The sequence below is a fragment of the Protopterus annectens genome, chromosome 3.part0 (assembly GCF_019279795.1).
Source record: "Protopterus annectens isolate FY-2018-M chromosome 3.part0, PAN1.0, whole genome shotgun sequence".
NCBI classification, from domain to species: domain Eukaryota; kingdom Metazoa; phylum Chordata; order Ceratodontiformes; family Protopteridae; genus Protopterus; species Protopterus annectens.
Window position 1 is genome coordinate 124,880,151 of NC_056731.1, and position 21,335 is coordinate 124,901,485.

General features: G+C 39.9%; 1 protein-coding gene across 1 annotated transcript in view; it reads right to left on the reverse strand.

Moving 5' to 3' along the window:
• LOC122796782 (macrophage mannose receptor 1-like) overlaps positions 1 to 21,335 on the reverse strand; it is a 2,734,532-nt gene that overhangs the window by 407,625 nt on the left and 2,305,572 nt on the right. The window contains 2 exon segments of the mRNA XM_044065509.1: positions 6,615 to 6,908; positions 7,550 to 7,965. Of these exon segments, the coding sequence (XP_043921444.1) occupies positions 6,615 to 6,908; positions 7,550 to 7,965 (710 nt within the window).

The window sequence follows — 21,335 nt, forward strand, 5'->3', positions numbered from 1 at the left end:
CATACTGCTGTAGCTACATGGATATGAACCACTCCATGCAGGAATAGCACTATTCCTGCACTGAGTTTATTAAATCCCAGGGTAAGTCTTTCACTGTAAGTTTGATAAAGCAGTAAAACTAACCCTTTATATTCCTCATCATGAAAAAATGTTTTAGCTTATAATATAACTACATAGTCACATATATAATCAGAGGCTTACTGTCCAGCACAAACCTTTTACTTAAAAGGCAAATCAATTGTTTCAGAAATAATAGTTCTGCAATTAGAAAAGAGTTACTTGTTTTGGGTTTTTTTAGTTTTGGAAACAGTTGTCCAAGAATTCAGCTCACTTTCTCCCTTCAGGGATATACTGTTCCACTCCATTTCTTCAGCATTATTAACAATTTCATTGCTGATAGCAAAGGTCGATACTTCCTCCAGTGTGTTAAATATCTTGGTTTCTTCAGAAAGGAATAACTTAATATTTGCAGAAAATACCAGAGTGGCTTTAATATTGTTCTTTTTAAGTTCCTTGATCAGTGGTAAACAGGATTTTCTTTTATTCATTCATTTACTGAATATAATCACTGTCAAATCTGTATTCATTTATTTTAATAGATGGGCTGGATCATGTTGCTTTCAATATTTGATCTTTTTCTAAGCTAGACATGAACTTAACTATAATTGAGTGTGGTGGTGAGTTTTCCTTCTTACAAGGTGCTCTCAGGGATCTATGTGATTGTTCAATTCCAAAAAGATAACATTTTAGGCAGATTTCATGTTTTATATAGCCAGGTAGCTAAGATGTTTATTATATTGTCACCCTCATATTTTTCATGTATGCCATAAATTCTAATGTTATTTCATCTCAGTCTGTTTTTCCATGAGACAGTTACCTTGTCTTAATTGAAATTCAGTCTGAGACTCACTTTCAGCTACTCTGTCTTCATGATCATTTATGTCCCCCATTGTTTCATAAGAATTTTATAAATTTCCATCATCTTTCCGAACTCTTTTTTGAAACTTTCTAGTTTTATTTCCAGTTTGTCTATTTGAAGTAATATATCCTGAAGACGAGATGGGCTTGATTGGATGTCTTTTTTTAACAGAAGAATCCTGAGTACCATTTCTTAACTCATTCACTCAGCTCAGAAAAAGCTGCCTGCTTAATTCCACCATAGGAACAACAGTGCAGCCTGAGCTCATTTTCAGAAAATCCATTTCTAATACCATACAGAAAACAAATGTTCATAACTCTTTAACTATAAGAGCTAGACCAATATGTAGATACGAAAGTTGTTCAGCAGACACTGCCCTTTCCAACAGTGTAAATGCTGATACTGCGTATCAAAGTCATTAGTAAATATGTGGCAAGGAATGTTGATATTGTGCATATTTTATTCCGTTTTGGAAAAGCAAAGCACAATATCTTGGTCGATGTTCCATGTAAACCCATACAATTTGTATTTAATTTGTATGAATATCAGTTTTAAAATGATACCAAAACCATTACTGTGTGATGCTCCTTTACGGAGACATTCACAGAAATATGATTAATATAATATTTCTCATAATTGATAAATAAACAAAGGATATGTCATCACCTGTAACAGAGCCTACTTATCAGTTGTGCGACTCAATGTCAGCTTCAAAATGATGCATCATTTGTGTCGTCACCATGCTCCCTTGCAAAGATATGGGCATAACACTGGGAAGTATTGGAAATGTATAATTTTCATAATCATACAAGACTAAACAAACTGTGATATCTGTACATGTGTACAGTGCGCAGACACAGTTTTTTTACCTTGTTGTAAGGAGTAACACTGTCTTCAAAATGAGGTATTACTTGGCAAACTGACATGCTCCCTTGCAAAGTTATTTACAAAAATATGAAAAAATCATAATTTCCATAACCTAAGTCCGAAACAAATGTTGATATCTGCACATGTGTACAACATACAAGCACAGTTGTTTTACCATGTTGGAACTATCAATGTTGTCTTCAAAATTAGGTATTACTTAGCATGTTCAGATGCTCCCTTGCAAAGTTATTTACCAAAATATGAAAAAAATATAATTTCCATAACCTGAGTCCTAACAAAACTGATATCTGTACATGTGTACAGTATTCAGAACCAGTTGTTTTACCATGTAGACACGTATGATTGTAAATATACACATTCTTGGTGTAGCCAGCAAACAACTGAATGGGTACATGTAAAGAGAAAAAGCAAGGTAAGGACTGCCTCTGCACTAATGAACCCAGGACAGGCATGGGACTTCAGTGGCAGGCAAGGCCATCTGATCTGTCTCATAGTTGTACTGGCTACCCACTAAGACAGCTGATACCACTGAAGTCTCATGACCTCCTTCAGAGTCAGCAGTCTGCCTTACCTATGCCTTTTCTCTTTACATGTGTCCATTCAGCAATAAACCTAAGGGATCGAGTTCTGAATTACTAAGTCCTTCCTGTCATCTAAACTCTACACATGCCTGATAATAGCAGGACAACAAAGAAGTATTACTTAGCACATTCAGATGCTCCCTTGCAAAGTTATTTATCAAAATATGAAAAAAAAATCATAATTTCCATAACCTGAGTTCTAACAAAACTGATATCTGTACATGTGTACAGCATTCAGAACCAGTTGTTTTACCATGTAGACACATATGATTGCAAATATGCACATTCTTGGTGTAGCCAACAAACTGCTGAATGGGTACATATAAAGAGAAAAAGCAAGGTAAGAACCGCCACTCCACTGATGAACCCAGGACAGGCATGGGACTTCAGTGGAAGGCAAGGCCATCTAATCTGTCTGATAGCTGTGCTGGCTACCCACTCAGACAGCTGATACCACTGCAGTCTCACAACCTCATCAGTGTCAGCAGTCTGCCTTACCTATGCCTTTTCTCTTTACATGTGTCCATTCAGCGATGGACCAAAGGGATCATGTTCTGTATTACTAAGCCCTTTCTGTCATCTAAACTATACACATGCCTGATAAAAGCCGAATAAAAAAAGAAGTATTGCAGGATGGTCACTGACATATTAGATTGTATATGGTAACACTCTCCTGAAAAAGTTGTTCTTTCTCAGCATCTTCACCAGCTCCTTACCACAGCTATTTGCCAAACTCAGAAAAATATATTTTACGCAACACATTTCATAATAGAGTTTTACTTGCCATACTGATGCTACTTGGTCATGGGAGTTTTCCAATCTTCTCACAAGCTGCATGTTACTAATCCTGCATAGCTCTCCTCACGCCATTGTGGAGGTCAGTCAAGAACAACGCAATGCCCTCCTCAGTTAGGTGAACACCATCCCTTCTGAACAGGTGAACATCTTCCATGGCGATGCTGTCATGGCATATTGTAGAGCCACCGACCCTGTGCATCAAGCCATGCATGAACCCATTCTGTAAATGCCTGGTCTTGTGAGCTGCCCATTGACTGTTTGCTGTTTTCCATATCTGTCAAGGAATTATATCAGGCCACACAAAATGACAACATGCCCACCACAGCTGAAGGTGTTCAGAAATTGCTGTGATTTGAAACTGTTCCCTTCCGAGTGGTTGACTGATGACATCATTCCCTCCAATGTGCAGCAGAAGAATGTTGGGCTCAAGGTAGATGGAACACTTCTCTTCCAACAACTGCAATACTCCGCTCCAATGCATACCTCTTCTTGCAATCCAGTATACCTTCACACTGGATGTGGGGAAGCTCAAGTTGTACTGGTTTTCAGTTTCAGAGGCATGGCTGGCAGCCCAGTGAATGTAGGAATGGCCACATACCCACACTCTTACTTGTCGTTCTCCTGCTCGTGAAGACATGTCAGTCTGAGAAGGTGGACGAACTTGCACAAGAAAGAAAATGCAAACAGATTACTACTGTTTGATAGATGTATTGGAAGACTACATATATATATATATATATATATATGTATATCATATGCATTACCTGGTTATCCCATCCAAATAGTCCATCTTATCCACAGGGGCAGTATTCTTTGCATTAGGTACATAAGTGGTGACAACACTGCAGAGGTACATACCTACTACCAGTGAAAACACCAAATTACACACAATGACTGACAAGGGGGCACAGAAAAGGCACATGTAAATGGAAAAACCAGAGTAAGGACCGCTACTCCACTAATATGCCAGGGCAGGCATGATGCTTCAGGTCGTGAGTGTCTGAAGTGTCCCATACCTATGCTGGCTACCCACTCAGACTGCTGGTAACAGCAATGACTCCCGATTGCATGCAATGCCAGCACTCTGCCTTACCTCTGCCTTTTCCATTTACATGTGTCCTTTTGGCAATGGCCATAAGAAGTGAAAGGGGGGAGGTAATGTAAACCCTCTTGCCTTGACCTACATACATTTACTACCCTGACCCACTACATTTACTACACCTGAAGGGAGAGAGACTGAATGGAGAGCTACACCAAGACAACATGTGAAAAGGCTAAGACTGACCCAGGCTTTGTCTTTTTGCATGTGTCCATTCCCGGAGGGAAACATTACATCACAATGGCCCCCCCAGGCCATGCTTACCTAGGACAGCAGCACTATGGGACTGAGCTGAAGAGTCTCCAAGTTCCCAACTGTGATCTAGGTGGATCATAAGATCCATGGTGGCTGAATATGCCCCCTGTGATGCATCCACCAACACAAGATTCTGAGATGGGACAGCTTAGGGTTTTGGCTGCTCCCTTTCCAGTGATTCCCAGAACATCAGAATATATAGTCTTACCTTGCCTTAGCTGAAATACTGCATGGGTGAACACTGACAATGGGGCACAGAAAGGGCACATGTAAAGAGAAGAAGCAGGGTAAGGACCGCTGCTCCACTAACATACTGAGAACAGGCATGGGGCTCCAGCTGGTGGTTATCTGAAGTGTCCCTATACCTGTGCTGGCTGCCCACTCAGTCTGCTAACATCCCTACTGTCTCACAACCTCCTTCAGTGTCAGCAGTCTGCCTTACCTCTTCCTTTTCTTGTTACATGTGCCCATTCAGCAATGGACCTAAGGGATGAGGGATGGAATTTACTAATTGCTGCCTTGACCTTCATACATTTACTTTACCAGAGTGGATGGAGAGTGAAAGGCCACATTGCATTGGAGAAAGACGTACCTAGACTCTTTCTTTTTGCAGGTGGCCTTTCGGGGAGGGACTGAAGTCATCACAGTGGCGCCCATGAAACCATGCATATCCTGGAAAGCAGCCCAGTGGGACTGAGCTGAAGAGACTACAAGTTCCCCACTGCCATCCATGATGATCTTAACAGTCATGGTGTCTATGTGTGCTGCCCACTGATGTACATTCCATCAGAAGATACAATCTTATTTTACCTTAGCAGAAGTACTGCATGGGTGGACACTGACAAGGGGGTACAGAAAGGGCACATGTAAAGAGAAAAAGCAAGACTGACCCTGACCTTGTTTTTTTGCATGAGCCCTTTCCTGGAGAGAAAAATTGCATCACAGTGGCACCCCTGAGGCCATGCCTACCTAGGAAAGCAGCACTATGGGACTGAGCTGAAGAGTCTCCAAGTTCCCAACTGCCATCCAGGTCAATCATAAGATCCACAGGGGTTGGGTATGACACACTGATGCACCCAGCAGCCTGGCCACAACTGTATGTTGTACAGTGTGCACTGTACATCTTACTGCTGCCAGCAATCTGCTAGATCCTTATGGTCTTGGTACTCACCGAAGCATTCAACACACAAGTTAATCTTGCAGGTCAGGCATCCCCATGATGGTTCAGCATGTTTACACTTGCTGGCACAGTGTTTGCATCATGATTTCTGCCATTTCACTGGGAAGTGTGAGCCTTGTTCAAAACGCTCATGGGCTCTGGGACAGTAATCTCAATGCATCTTTTCCTTTTCTTGTAGGTGGCCCGGAGGTGCATGCCTAGGTCTCTTCTAAACTGTAACTGGCTTGTGAAAATAACATGGCTGGAACGTGAAAGCTGCTGGTGGCTCCTAACCTCACGGAATAAAATGTAAGCATTCACTATGGCCACATCCCATAGGAACCAGAACAAGTACAGCTACAATTTTCTTGTCTTTTGTGCAATTGTATACTGCATCCTGAGTTGATTGACTTGGTCCCCACATTCATGTATGTGTTGTACATGTTTACAACTGGTGGACATAGCACTGAAGCTTTTGTTCCATTGTGCTGTCTCCTGCATATGCTGGAGACTGCCAAGGTTGGGTTACTATTAATTGACAGCAGAAATGCTGGGTTGCTATCCTTCCATTCAGTTGCAAGCAGTGGTCCATTCTGTAACTGCTTGTAGAGCCCTCGAGGTACTTTATCAATGGCATGTCTGTTGAACATTACAGGCCATCCTGACCTATTGGTGCACATGGTTCCACAGCAGTACAGACTGTCTTGCAGCAGTTGCTGTGCCAGTGGGATAGAGGTGAAGAAGCTGTCAAAGTAAATGTGATGCTTCTTTGCAATCATCCCTCATGTTAGGTCAACCACAACTCAGTGTGCCAGACCAACCTCTGTGGTCTGCTCTGCCTTTCCAGTGTATACCTGGAATTCATGCACATACCCATTATGTGAGTCAGCCAGCACCCATACGTTAATGCCATACCTCTCCGGCTTGCCAGGCATAAACTGTCTCAATGTCAGACGTCCACGGAAGCCAACCATGGCTTCATCTACTGCCACCTCATGATGCACATTATACTGTGTCCTACATGCATGAAGTATGGCATCAAGTATTGGTCGCACATGATGTAGCTTGTCATGACCCACAGTGCCCTGTGGCAGTCTGAGGTTTTTGTCATTGCAGTGGAAATACTGCTGAATTTTTTCAAACTTCTCACGTGTCATGTACTCAGCTATTGGGAAATGACCAAACACCTGGTGTGTTTCCCAGTACTGCCTGTATTCTTGAACATGTACAATAGACATGTATAGTCTGACACCAAGAAATGTGCGTATGTCTCCAAGACAAACAGGACTCCATCGGTTATCAACCTTGCCTGCTGCATCCTGCCTCTGTGCAGCATAGAGGTTAGTTTCATCAGCAATAAGTGAGTACAGTTCCTCTGGGAACATCAAATTGAGGAAGTCCATCTCTGTGTTGTCTGAGTCTAGGTTGGTTACTGGGCCAACCGGACACACAAAGTCATCAATGCGAACTGGTGTTAGGCGTTTCTCCCATGATATGTTACGTGGTGGGCATGCTCAATGTATCTTTTTGGTTAGCCTTGCACAGTTTGGAATGGAAACTCCAGGGTGGTTAACGGATGGTCTGCTCTGATCAATGTCAGTACCCACTGGTTTGTATGCACTTCTGAGTGGAGTACTTGCACACATTCCATGCTGTGGCACACTCAGAGCCTTGCTTGACAAGGAGCTACTTCAGCTCAGATCCAGTGGACTTTCTCCATCCAAATCAACCTGCTGTGGACTACGCCTGAACTCATGTACAGTAGGGGCATATCCACTTCCTTGTCAGCACTAGGCCTGGCCTGGGCTATGGAGGACTCCAATGGTCTGTCAGTCATGCCATGTGCTTGCCTTAACTCAGATAGAGGCAATTCAGCCTCCGTGTCAAAATCGGATTCAAGTTGATGACCACTGTTGTGTGTGCCATCATTCCTTAGATAGGCAAGTGGCACGTCATCCCCACTGTCATGGTCAGTTTCATCAACCGTGGTGAGGTCAGGGGTGGCAGAGCATAGGGGTCTGTCAGGAATGGCTGGGACAGGGGCATCATCTTTATCAGCGGTAATGGCCTTCTCATGCAGACGTGCCAGTGGAATATCATCATCTGTGTCATAATCATCATCTTCACTCTGGTTTGCTTTACATTGTGATTCAAGGTCCAATTCCATTTCGGACCCACTGGTATTACTGTCAGAATCAGTATCCTCCCCCAAGTAAATGTTGGCTGACATCTTAGCAGATGGCATCTTCACTGAGGGGTGTGATGTCTTAAGGGTAAATGCAAAGCTGAAAAACACAATAGTATAGAATATAATGTTCCTTTCCTGCACAGAGGCAGCTGCAAAGAAACACAACAGGCACTATGTAGTGATTGTTTGAGACATTAAATTGTTTCATCATATGCGATTCAGTTACATGAATTCACAAAGATATGAACCACATTACTAGAATGGATACTTGCATCTGTATCTTACTCATGAAAATACAGATAAACTGAAGGAAAGGAACTGGGGTAAATTTTGCAGGATTGCACATTGACAGAAACCAAAGTCTGACATGTGCTTTCATCAATGAGCTAATGTTTGTACATGCACCAAACAATAATGTTTAACAAATGTCAAATTAAATAAAACAATTAAAATAACAGAAATATTTACACCATAGTAAATTATTAAATCAATATATACACCAAGTGGGACATTTCACCCTAATGTATTTAGTTGTGTACCATACCGGTGCTTGCTACCCACTCAGACTGCTGGTAGCAGAAAAGACTTCCGATTGCATGTAATGCCAACACTCTGCCTTACCTCTGCCTTTTCCATTTACATGTGTCCTTTAAGCAATGGCCATAAGGAGTGGAAGGGAAGAGCAAATGTAAACCCTGTTGCCCTGACCTACATACATTTACTACACCTGAAGGGAGGGAGACTGAGTGGAAAGCTACACCAAGACAACATGTGAAAAGACCAAGACTGACCCAGACTTTGTCGTTTCGCATGTGTCCTTTCCCAGAGGGAAATATTGCATCACAGTGGCACCCCCAAGTCCATGCTTACCTAGGACAGCAGCACTATGGGACTGAGCCAAAGAGTCTCCAAGTTCCCAAATGTGATGTAGGTGGATCATAATATCCATGGTGGCTGGGTATGCCCCCCATGATGCAGCCACCAACACAAGAGTAGTTGGCACAAAAGAGTGTCTATCAGAAAACGTTGTTATTTTCTGGCAAATCAGAGGATGCAAGGCACTAAATAACATATATATTCATATCTCTCATACAGTGCAACACAAACCCTGTTATTCTGGCAACTTTGTCAAAAAATAACAAATTGAAAATGTATCCAAGTCCTAACTCTCAAGTGTCCTGATTTTTTGCAGGATGTGGAAATTGTGCCTCGTAGATTTGTTACATTTCTTGAAACTGTACAAATGACAGAATGAAAGTGTTTGTGAGTGTGTGTGTGTGTGTGGGGGGGGGGGGTGGATTGCAATGACTCCAAGTGTAGAAAAAGCCAAATCTATCTTGTGCATTCAGCAATGTGATAACGACTTCTACTTATGTGAATAACAGTGTGAGCTGCTGACAGTCTGGCTGAAAAATGATAATGACTCAGTGCTATATTGTAACTGCAGTGAGATAATGATGTACAAAGTTATGCATGCTCAGACACAGGTGATAATTGCTGCCCATCGCATAGGCATTCATGTCATTACCTTGTGTAGCTGTTAGGTAACATAGACTCATTATCATCAGAAAGGAGAATACCTGACTTCTTCTTCTTCTTTTGGCTTTTCCCGGTTAGGGGTTGCCACAGCAGATCATCTGTCCACTCATGATTGGCAGTGGAGTTTTAAGGTGTTGAGTTGCTAGCCCGACGCCCAACCTTCCACAGAAGGCATACACATGCACACACTCACACCTAGGGCCAATTTAGAGTGTCCAATCCACCTACTGCATGTCTTTGGGATGTGGGAGGAAACCGGAGCACCTGGAGGAAACCCACGTGACCACAGGGAGGACATGCAGACTCCGCACAGAAGGCACCCCAGCCAAGAAAAAAGCCCAGAACATGCAATTTGACCAGCTACTATGCAGACAGGTAATAAAGGTGGTTGTGTATGACTTTAAATCTCATGTCAGGTCAAACAGGACAATAAACTTGAGCTTCTCCATCTTCAAAGTACCATAAGCCAAATCCCATATTACTTACTTACAAGATATAGGTCCCCACTATGACCCAGGATACCCATGTATTATTGGAAACACTAACCATGCAACCCAACAGCATCAAGTACAGAACTAAATAAAAAAAAACAGCAGGATAAAAGCCATCTCAAACTAAACAGATCTGAAGGCAAATAACATTTACCAAAGCCAAATAAAATGTACATTTGTCCTACCAGGCCAAGGACAACCACAAGGCATTCTTCAGTTATGTGCACAACCTCAAATAAACCACTGCCACAAATCCACTCCATAAAGGGCTAATACAGACAAATAACTGGGATCTGAGCCATGGACTAACACCAACTTGCCAAGAAATACATAACAGTATCCCCCAGGAAGTCAGCAAGCCCTTGTGATCGTTCACCTGGGAACTACTTTAGAGTCACGCATTCACCCCCCCCCCCCCCCACACACACACACACAGCAGAACACTATCTAAATAATCAAATGCTTCTTTACCAACCTTACTCTCTAACCTTGACTGCTGGGCATATTATATTACCATTGTTATACAGTTCACATAAGCATATACTACAAGCAACACATTACTCTGCTCTTCATAATTATGTTACAAGTGTCATTTATTTGCATCATTTGGAACCTTACTGCCTTTAACCCATTATCAGTGCCATCAGGGCCGACCTTAGCAATTGCAACGCCCTATTTGGGTAATTTTGGTGGAATCTCTCAGCTGATCATCCCCATCTACCATTCTAACTCCCGTCCCACTTGTTAGTTTCTTGAACTGGACTATTTCAGATTAGGTGCAAGAAATATATACTACTGCATTTTATTAATAATAAAACAATACATGCATTAGCTTGCATTTTCCCATAAGACCTATGAAAACAGAAGTATGTTACTGGTTAAGATTTACCCCAGATCAAACATTTCCTATAGGTCTTCTCTCAGTGACTACTTAATTCAATCAGGCATGCTGTAAGGGGCTTATATGATGGGCTAATGAGGCCTGTGTCAACATGGTGCTTCATTGGGTTAGTGTACCCTGGTTCACCAGTAAACATGTCCACAAACTCCTCCCTGAACATATATAACACATAGTAACATACAAAAGAGATCCCCCCATGGTATAAGACAAAATTAAATTCCAGGTTTTGAGTCATTTGCAAATTTAAAATCTAGGCACAAGCATTGCCTTAGAGACTGTAAAGGAAAAGATTAAACAATGCTGGGTTGAACACTAATTCCTGTGAGGCACCACTTGTCAAAGGGGATGCATAGCTCTTGACATTAAATATCGTTCCACTACACTAGTGGTTTACGTCTACTGTTATTAATGACTTATATGGTATAAACTGCTCTGGCCAAATAAGAAAAGTGAAACTACCTGAGAAATCAGCATCCACAGCCATAATTACTGTGCCAAAAAATATACCCATCCAAACCAAAGTGTAAAAAGGTCGCCCAGACAAACAGTTTAGTAAAAATTCTTCAAGATAGAGGTAGATAACAGCAAAAACACATTCTATATATATATATATCTGGATAAGGAAATTACATAATTGAGGGGGAAAAACACTATGCAAGTGGTGATAGTTTTCTCTTTCAGAGTATATGATTATTTACATAAAATATTTTGTCATATGGACTTAATGTCAGGTTCTTTAGACATAAATTAATATGTTTTTAAAAGGTGGTTATGTCAAGAGTAATAAATTCAAAATTCTTTATTATAAAGTTTATTTACTAACAGTCTATTAAGGATTTGCAACTCCTTGTTCACCTGCTACTAATTTCATGGAAATATGTCAGTGTCAGAATTATAACCCCTACAAGCTGTTTCCTTAGACCATTATAACCAAACTTGCTTAACCCTAATTAACTTGTAACCTGTACAGTCTATATTATTGAACTGCTATTAATATATTCTCTGTGTACATGCAATGTTATAAGTTACTACATATTATAAGATAACTACTTTGATACATTACATATTATAACTATTTTATGATACACTGCCTTTGTAAAATATGTGTGAGATATATTAATTACTCAGTCCATCTCTAAAATATATTCTGACTCTGTCTGTAGATATAAGGATCCTTTCTCCTTCTGTCACTTCTAAGGTTCTGCACAGAAATTGCAGAAGACTGCTTGCAAGTTTGAGAGCTTATCAAGATGCTGATTACCAGGAAAGCAAGGCTAGTCCTAAGAGAAGTAGTTACTCTAATGTGTTTAATATAAATTTGATCAAAGCCAAACAACATGAATGTGACCATCAAACAGCATATGGCAATACTGTCAATTCATCCACAACTGGCTTAGATGTAATTAAATGCAAATGACAATCATTAAAAACTTACTGTTTAAACATAGCAGCTTTAAGCTGTACACTGAGCTCAATGCTATGGTATTTATTTATTTATGAATATCTGTAAAAATGTAAAATGCATCCAGGCTGATATAATTTGAGGGACTACAGATTAATATATTTTTATATAGTGGAATATAAATACATACATAAGCATATTGTTAAACACAAACATACAAACGTACATATGTGTGTGTGTGTGTATGTGTGTGTGTGTGTGTGTGTGTGTGTGTGTGTGTATATATATATATATATATATATATATATATATCTTATATATAATATATATATATATATATATATATATATATATATATATATCTATGAAACCATTAATGTAGTCTATTAAAAAGTCGGCAACTGCCTTAAATACAAAGATCCTGCCCATTTAAAAAATGAAGAACTTTTGAAAAAAAAAACTCTCTGTCGTGTGCTAGATAAATATCCTATACTGAAGATTGTTCACGTTTCTGCCTTAAACAAATATACAATATCTTTAAGTAGGCAGGTGAATTTATTTATTTATTTGACATTTGTTAACCAGGTTGATCCAGCTGGGCCAGGAGCCCGTTTTCAGTGGAGACCTGAGGAGAAAAGCTCCAGTTACAAAACAATTTAGGATAACATCGGTAGCAAAAACTAGAAAGTGCCATGCCATAACCAAGCAAAACTCCAAAACATATTAATACAAATATGAATCAAACATATATAGATTACTGTAAGAGGATTGTCTCAAAGAAATGAGTATATGAACCCCTTTTTATATATATATATATATATATATATATATATATATATATATATATATATATATATACAAACACGTTATATACAAGTGATCGAACAAGTGATATACAAGTGATCAGATGTCTTGTCTAGGCTTCATAGGAAGGCATAGGTGCTTTCAGGAGTTCAGAGGGAAGAAGCACCATTGTATTAAGGGGAAATATTAGGTAGGTTCTAAGCAGAGACATGATTTGGTGTTGAGAAGATAATGTCTGAGTTCCTTTTTAAAGTGCACAGGGTGTATGATGGAACGTATGTGTAGAGGAAGTTTGTTCCAAGTGTGGGCTAAAGAGCAGTTATATTGTAGTTTACCTATGTTCTTCTTTGTATGGTCTACATCCAGAAGTTGTTGGTTAGAGGTGAGGAGGGTTCTAGAAGAGGTATAGGTAGATAAAAGAGTAGTAAGTGCTGGACAGGATGAAGGTCTGTATAGAATGGAGTGAATAACTTGAAACTGAGAAAGTAGCAGTAGTTGAGGGAATTCGAGCCATTGTAAGGAGTTCAGGGACAGGCAGTGATGGGAGTTGTAGGGGAGTTTGTAATGAATCTTGCAATTTTCTGATAAGTTTGTTGCAGTTTGTTCATGGTGGTAGCTTGTATGTTGGTTAGCATGGGGGCTGCGTAGAGAAGTGTGGGCAAGAGGAAAGGAAAGACTGTGCTAAGGTGAGTCTAGCATTTGCAGTATGAAATCTTTTGTTGTGACAGAGCAAGCCAAGTTTCTGGTGTGTTTTTTTTATTCGCTGCAGTAAGTGTAAGTTAAATTTGAGTTTCTCATCTATAATGATGCCTAACAGATTAGTGTGTGGTTCAGGTTTTATGATAGTGTTTTTAGAGGATGTTATGGTAAATGTAGATTTATGGTTGGAAAGTGAGTGGGAGAGAAAGAGCAGGAGCTTGGTCTTCTTGGGGTTAAGGATAAGCAGATTGTCAGATAGCCATTTCTTTGTGGATAGAAAGGAGTTTTGAGTAAGGGTGAGAAGGTCTGTAATACTACTGGAGACTGACATGAGTGATGACTCGTCTGCATATTGTATAAGAGAAGATTGTCTGCAAGAGGTGAAGAGTTCGTTAGTAAAGATGTTAAATAAGAGGGGACCCAAGATAGAGCCTTGAGGAACACCTGTCAGAACAGATATAAAGGGATAGCTAGAGGAGAGCCATTTGACAGATTGCTGCCTATCTGAGAGATAGCTGGAGAACCAAGCAAGGGAAGAGGAAGACAGGTTGAGGTTAGATAATTTAGAAAGGAATCTAAAAGCATTACTCTTTGTGACACACTTAAGGATGACACTACATTATGAATGTACATGTCAAGATCAAATGCAAATCTTTAAAACATATGAACAAGTAAAACGCTTATGCTGTACATTAAAGTTGGCATTTTATTATTACCTGCAATCTGGATGTCCAGCTGTAACTAGGTGATGACAACTGAGTCATGCTCTGAATGGATTGAAAACTGTTATGTAGAAAACACATTATATGAGAATGAACATGGACAAAATATTCAAATATTGAACAATAAAAAGTAAGTGGCTAATCTCTGTACGTCTATTACTGTAAATAAAGCAGCATGTTTTGTGCAGACTCCACACAGAAGACGCTCTAGTCGAGAATCAAAAAGGAGAACCTCATGCTGTGAGGCAACAACGCTAACCGCTGCACCACTGAGGAAGGCAAGAAAGTAAATAATGTAATATAATATAATATGGTTCCTACAATATCACAATTAAAGACCTTATCATTTTACTCCAAGTTAAAAAAATATAATATAATATTTTATAGGAACCATTGCATTTTGCAGTGAATGACAGTGAGAAATCACTCAGAAATGTGCGATTCTACACCAAGAAGGAAAAGTGGTTCAGAAAACTGCTTTTCTAGCTAGTGGTAATAGGTGCCCACCGACAACACTTGACCACTTAATGTTTAACTGACCTGATGCTCACACCACCACACACTGGGACTAGACAGTTGATTAGTTAACTGAGTGATTTTAGCCCACAAACTTAGAAGTTGCAGAGTGCTGCGCACCACCCACAGCGACCTATACATAATTAAAAAATAAAATCAAAGCACTACCCAACACCCTTGTCACAACATCATACTTACAGTTTCACAAAGCCAGTTATTTTTCCTTATATACTACTATGCAATTTGCTAAAATATATAAATCTATATAATCTAAAACCATACTAAATAAAGCATGCCTCGGGCACAAGACAGTCACAATGAAACTTACATTTATTCTGTCAATAAATCTGGTGGACACTGCTGTAAATACAGAAAATGATAACTGCGACTGTGGCAGTTTAACATTTCTAATAATGCTGCCGCAGCAGCCCTTCCACAAGAACCAGAAGAGATTATACCAGGCAGTAAATGCGAGACAGTAAACAGGAGTAAACATCAGCGAGTGGTAACACAAATTCCAGAGACAGATCAGGGGAAATAAACTGCATCCAACAGCCTACCTCAAGGAAAAAAAAAGCTGTTGGAAGGCCAAGCAGAATAAGAATTAAACCAGGAACCTCCTCATAAGGTCCGGACAACTGGTGTGGCTCTCTAGCAGTGATCCAAGCCCAAATAAAACAGAGGGATCCAGTAGCAGGTAAATCTCCAAATATCAGCAAAAACTAAAGAAATACCTGCTGCTGGACTCTCTATTTATCTGGGAAAAACGAAAGAAAAGTACGTTGGGGGTGGATGTGTTATGCAAGTGGTGGCTTGGATTGAAAGAATCTGATTGGCTTCCATCACTTGCTTTATCAACAACTTGCAAGCAGATTTTGAAGTAAAAGTTTAATGTGACCAGCATATAAAAACATGCTGAATCGTAACTAAACAAGGTAAATTACAAGTTCAGTTACAATTTCAGCGTGTTTTGCATGAAGAAAAACTACAAATCTGCACTACAGTTTCTCGTGCCTGTTGAAGCCACTTGGGGGTAGCAGCTTGCAATTCATATCGTCTCATGGCACGCTCGGATGTAAGCACAGAGGCGCCATAAGATGCTAGTCAGGGTTAATGAGTTAAGAGACTCATGTTGAAGTCTTTATTTCTTAACTAAACAATTGAAATTCTGACAGAAAAACTACAGCTTTTGTAGAAGTTGAAGCTATAAGTCTTTTCTTTTACTATTAATGTATAAAATTAGCTAACAAGTATCTTCAAATTTTAATATTTTTTCACATTTTCTTTCGGAGCTTTCACCAGTTGCTGCTCTCAGTTAGCCATCTTGTATGTAGTTTTGATAGGCTTAAATATTAACAAGTGGTTGTCATGGACAACATTTTTTTATGTTTTTCTGCACATGGAGAGATTGATGAGAAACAGTCAATGTACGGGATACATATGGAATGTCTCTCCAGTTGTAGAGGTTCATATAAACTACTGAAATTATAGTTGCTTATACTTTACATACATTTAGTATTGACTATTTTATTTTTGTAGTGCAGCTACTATGTTTAGGCATTACATACTGCTGTTGTATGCTTAGGCTCACACCATGGCAATTCAGGTTGTTCTCTTTTACCAACCACCCTAACTCTGGTAAATGCCATCAGCGGTGTAATTATTATGATTGGCTTGATGGATGGGGATTTCCACAGGGTAACCATCTGAAATGTCTCAGGACCCACTTTACTGAGTCCCAAGATGTGGAGACCAAATGGCCTAAAGACCTGATATATATATATTTAGTCCAGGTTTACCATTTCTCAGAATATTACAATTTTCTACAAGGTATGGTGATCTCAGAGGAAGTTCATGGATATGGGGGCAGCCGTCCACATCAGTGTGTGCAAGGGAACTTGCCCTCCTGCAAAAAAACAAGTTTAAAAGAGAAGACTGATGTTTGATATTCAGTCTTCTCTTGCATATTTGGTCTTTTTTGTCAGTATCTTGGGATTTGGCAAAGTGAGTCATGAAATTTCAATGTAGAGACAATCCACACCCATGGTTGGGGTCAGTCTCTATGGCACACCTAAGAATTTGCTTCTGTACATTCCCATGATCGTAGCCATATGCCTGCTATTAATACAAGGTGCATTACTCTACCTGCCCTGAACCATTTTCTACTATCCATTAAAAAACCCTGCCTGTGCCAGTTACATTTGGCATACCACAGGCGTGCATCTGTCAGACTGCCATTTGTTGTTTAATAGGGGCTGTTTTATGCCATGTTATATTACCATTATACAGTGCAGTTACCTATATTTTTGACTTGTTTTGTCTTCTGTACCTGTGTCCCAAGCCATGGACAACACAGTGCCATGCATGATCTCATCCAGTATGACAAATCTGCTTCCTGATTGCATTTTCCTTGAATGCACAATGTGGCATCAAGAGTGCCTTCTCTCATCTCCTGCAGTATCTGTGCTCACTCTTTGCAGCAAATGCACTTTCACATGACATACACTAGGAGGACAGATTAAGCAGCATCAAATCTTGGTCCTTGTGGCACACTGCCTACTATAATACTCTTTGGGGCCCTGTATTTTTTTTCATTACATGTATAATAAAATGTTACTCCTTCAGGAAATATTACGCCTCCCAGAGTGGTACACATTAAAAAAAAACTTTTTTTTTCTTGTCTACCTGCTTACTTCTGTCCTTTTTCATACATTATTTGTTGGCTTGTTAGTGTTCCTTTTCTCCATTTATGTAGTGTCTGCCGTAGTTGTAGATGTGATGTGGCAGCAGTAACTTCACCAACCACCTGCCTTGCCACCATCTACCAGGTCTCCAGCTGTCTCCATGCTAACTCTCATTCTACAAAATGATGCAGAGCATACTATGGGAAGTGATTAGTAAGGTTCCCTGGGGACTTTTGGTGGGCTGTCTCTGGAGTAGTGTGTAGGCTTTACATCAGGGACCATCACAGATGGGTCACAATATGTCATCTAGAAAGAGATGGAAGGCCTGGTGGTGGCATTGGTGGACCTGCAGCTGGACAGCTACATTGGCCACCCGGAGAACATCCTCTTGTGACTCTGTCCTGTCTGGCCCTGACCAGCAGACCAGTAGTAACTGGGCCCAGCCATGAGGATGGTCATGGAAATAAGCAGCATTGACTGGATGCACCACTGGAAAACTTAGTAGTCAGTTATCACCTGACCCTGTCTCCCATCATGAAGTTCTCTATCTTGGTGTTTCACCTAACCCTGTCTCCCATCATGAAGTACTCTATCCTGATGTTTCACCTAACCTTTTCTACAATCATGAAGTTCTCTGTCCTGGTGTTTCACCTAACCTTTTCTGCTATGATAGAGTTGTCTATCCTTGTGTTTCACTAAAACATATCTGCCACCATAAAACTCTCTATTCTTGTACTTCACCTAACTCTATCTCCAATAATGAATCTCTCTCTTCTTGTGTTTCATTTAATCCAGTCTCCCATCAGGAAGCTCTCTGTCCTTGTGTTTCATCTAATCCAATGTCCCGTCATGAAGCTCTCTGTCCTTGTGCTTTACCTAACCCTATCTTCATTCATGAATCTCTCTGTTCTTGTGTTTCATCTAATTCAATCTCCCATCATGAAGCTTTCTGTCCTTGTGTTTCATCTAATCCAGTCTCTCATCATGCAGCTCTCTGTCCTTGTGTTTCATCTAATCCAGTCACCCGCCATGAAGCTCTCTGTCCTTGTGTTTCCTCTAATCCAGTCTCCCATCAAGAAGCTCTCTGTCCTTGTGTTTCACTTCCTTTCCAAGTTTGTAGTCCAGTCCTCCTCATCACTTCACTCACTGTCTGTCTAGCTCCTTTGCCCCCTCCCTAACAAGTTGTGTTACAACCACTATTGTTGGTATTGTTTGTCTTTTGGATTTGCTTTTCTACTTTTGTTACCACCTCTGTACCCTCTTTTCTGCCCCTTGTTACCCTCTCCATACCCTTCTTAAAAAAGGACATTGTGTATCTGTTCCCCAGATATAAAATACCCTTTCTTTTCTGCCCCATCGTTTTTCCTTCATTTTGTCTATCTTTGTGTAGCCATGCTTGACCTTCACTCCTTCTGACATACTAATTTCCTTTCCATTTATAGCTATAAATTAGTAGAGACGTTGCTATGCAGCCTTATTAGGGCTCTCATTTGTGCTAATAGTGTTGCTTTGATGCAGAAGTGAATAAACAGTGTCATGTGCACACTACATACAAGCTAGTAGGCTTATATAGGTTATGTTTCCTAAATTGTGCAGTGTTGGTCAATATGCAGCTTGTGAATCTTTTTGCACAGAGGTATCTTATTAGTTTAACTCCTTAGTACCATGTTGCTCCTATTGCATTATTAATCCATTCTGGTCCACATTGTGCTACTTTGATTGCGCTCTTTTGTCTTTACCCTGTGTGTAGTGATTTTTTAACTCAGTCACAGTTTATTTCTGACTAAAATCCTTATTTGCTCTAATTCACACAGTTACTCTGACTATTTCTATACAATTTGCCTCCTCCTCCCTTTTTAACACATTTTTTTAATTTAGTATGCACAGCATTTACATCTACTTTGATCCTACACATTAATATTTGGATGTTATGCAGGCTGGCCGCATGATACTTTGAGCAACACAATCTATACACCTTTTTACCTCTCCATCTGTCATTGTCATTTCCATGACTATTACAACAGCATTTACTCTGGATGCAGTTTCTGCCTGCTCATTTATTAGCAGATGTCATGTTGTTTGCACTGCATGACCTTATGGTCTCTATTTTTTTAATTTCTACAATTATAGCAGTTTTTGAATTGCATGTTCACTTCAGTTCATGCAAAGTCTGTTTTAGATTATCTCTATATCGGGTCTATATTAGAACGTCGACATTTCACAATGTCGAACGTTCTAACATCGACATGTATTCAGCGAACGCTGAATATAGCGAACCGTCAGATAACCAAATTTTTTCCTAGGAAAAGAATTTGGTTGTCCGTCTCTGTCATTTCGCTATATTCAGCGCTGTGGTGGAAAGTTACGGGTCGGGTTCAGGTAAGTGTGCGATTGCATGTGGGTTAGGTGAGTTAGGGTTAGGGGGCGAGGGAGGTATGTGTGCGATTGTGTGGACATGAGGGTTAGGGCGGGTTAGGTGAGTTAGGGTTAGGGCACGGGTTAGGTATGTGTGCGATTGTGTGGACGTGAGGGTTAGGGTGGTTTAGGTGAGTTAGGGTTAGGGTGTGGGTCAGGTAAGTGTGCAATTGTGTGGACGTGAGGATTAGGGTGGGTTAGGTGAGTTAGGGTTAGGGCACTGGTGAGGTGAGTGTGTGATAGTGACGGACCTTAGGGTTAGGGTTTGGGTTAAGGTAAGTGGATAGTTAGTGGCGTTTGTACAGTTTAGTGTAGGGTTAGGTGAAAGATTTTGGGTGTATGTGTGTGATTGCTGTCTGTTTAGTGTGCTTGTGTTGTACGTATGTGTTTTGGAACAGCAACTTCTTTCCCTAGGAAAAAATTTGCTGTTCTGATTGTTCGAGGGTTTCAGCGTTCTATGAATGTGTGTCGATGTTAGAACATTCGAAAATGTGAATTTTCGTTGTTCTAATATAGACCCCTCTATATCTTATGTAATGAATTTGGGTTGCTCATTAGACAGTTCACTCACACAAAATATGTTTTTTTTTCCAATTTTAAGTCAGCTTTTCATAATACTGTCACTTAAATGATAATTTCTTATGTCACACACTATTTTGTCTTATTAATATATCAGAAAGTTCTCTAAACTGCAGACTGTTTTAATTCAGTGACATAAACACCAAGTGTCTTGGACCTTTTGTTTTCTATTAAGATATAAACACTACATATGATAAACTCTTTTATGGCCTGCTCTGTGTCTGGAGTTTACTTTTAAATACTGTAAGTGTGTATTTTTCATATTACTAAAGAAATACTATTATTTTGCCTGTGATGTAGTGAAATATAACACATTGGATTCTTTTTAGTTTGTCTCCAAGGCCACTGACAATGAGTCATTGCAAAAATATTGACACACATTTTCTGAGTGGTTTCCCTGCAATGTCCAAGCGGTTTTGGTCTTTGGGATCTTTGTCTTGAGCTAAAAATATGAAGATTTATATGAAAAATGACTATCGTGACCCAGAGGAGTAAGGTTTGAGCTGTATGGGTGCAAAATTCAGAAAGACTGTGCATTTTAAATTAATTATCTTTAAATGTTTACAGTTAAAATAAGAAATGTGACTAATGATAGAGTTACTGACAGTTTGCCCTGGAAGCACGTCTGCTATAAAAAGAGACACAGACGCAAAGCACTATTAACACGATGGCACTGACAATAAGCTTGACTGTTCA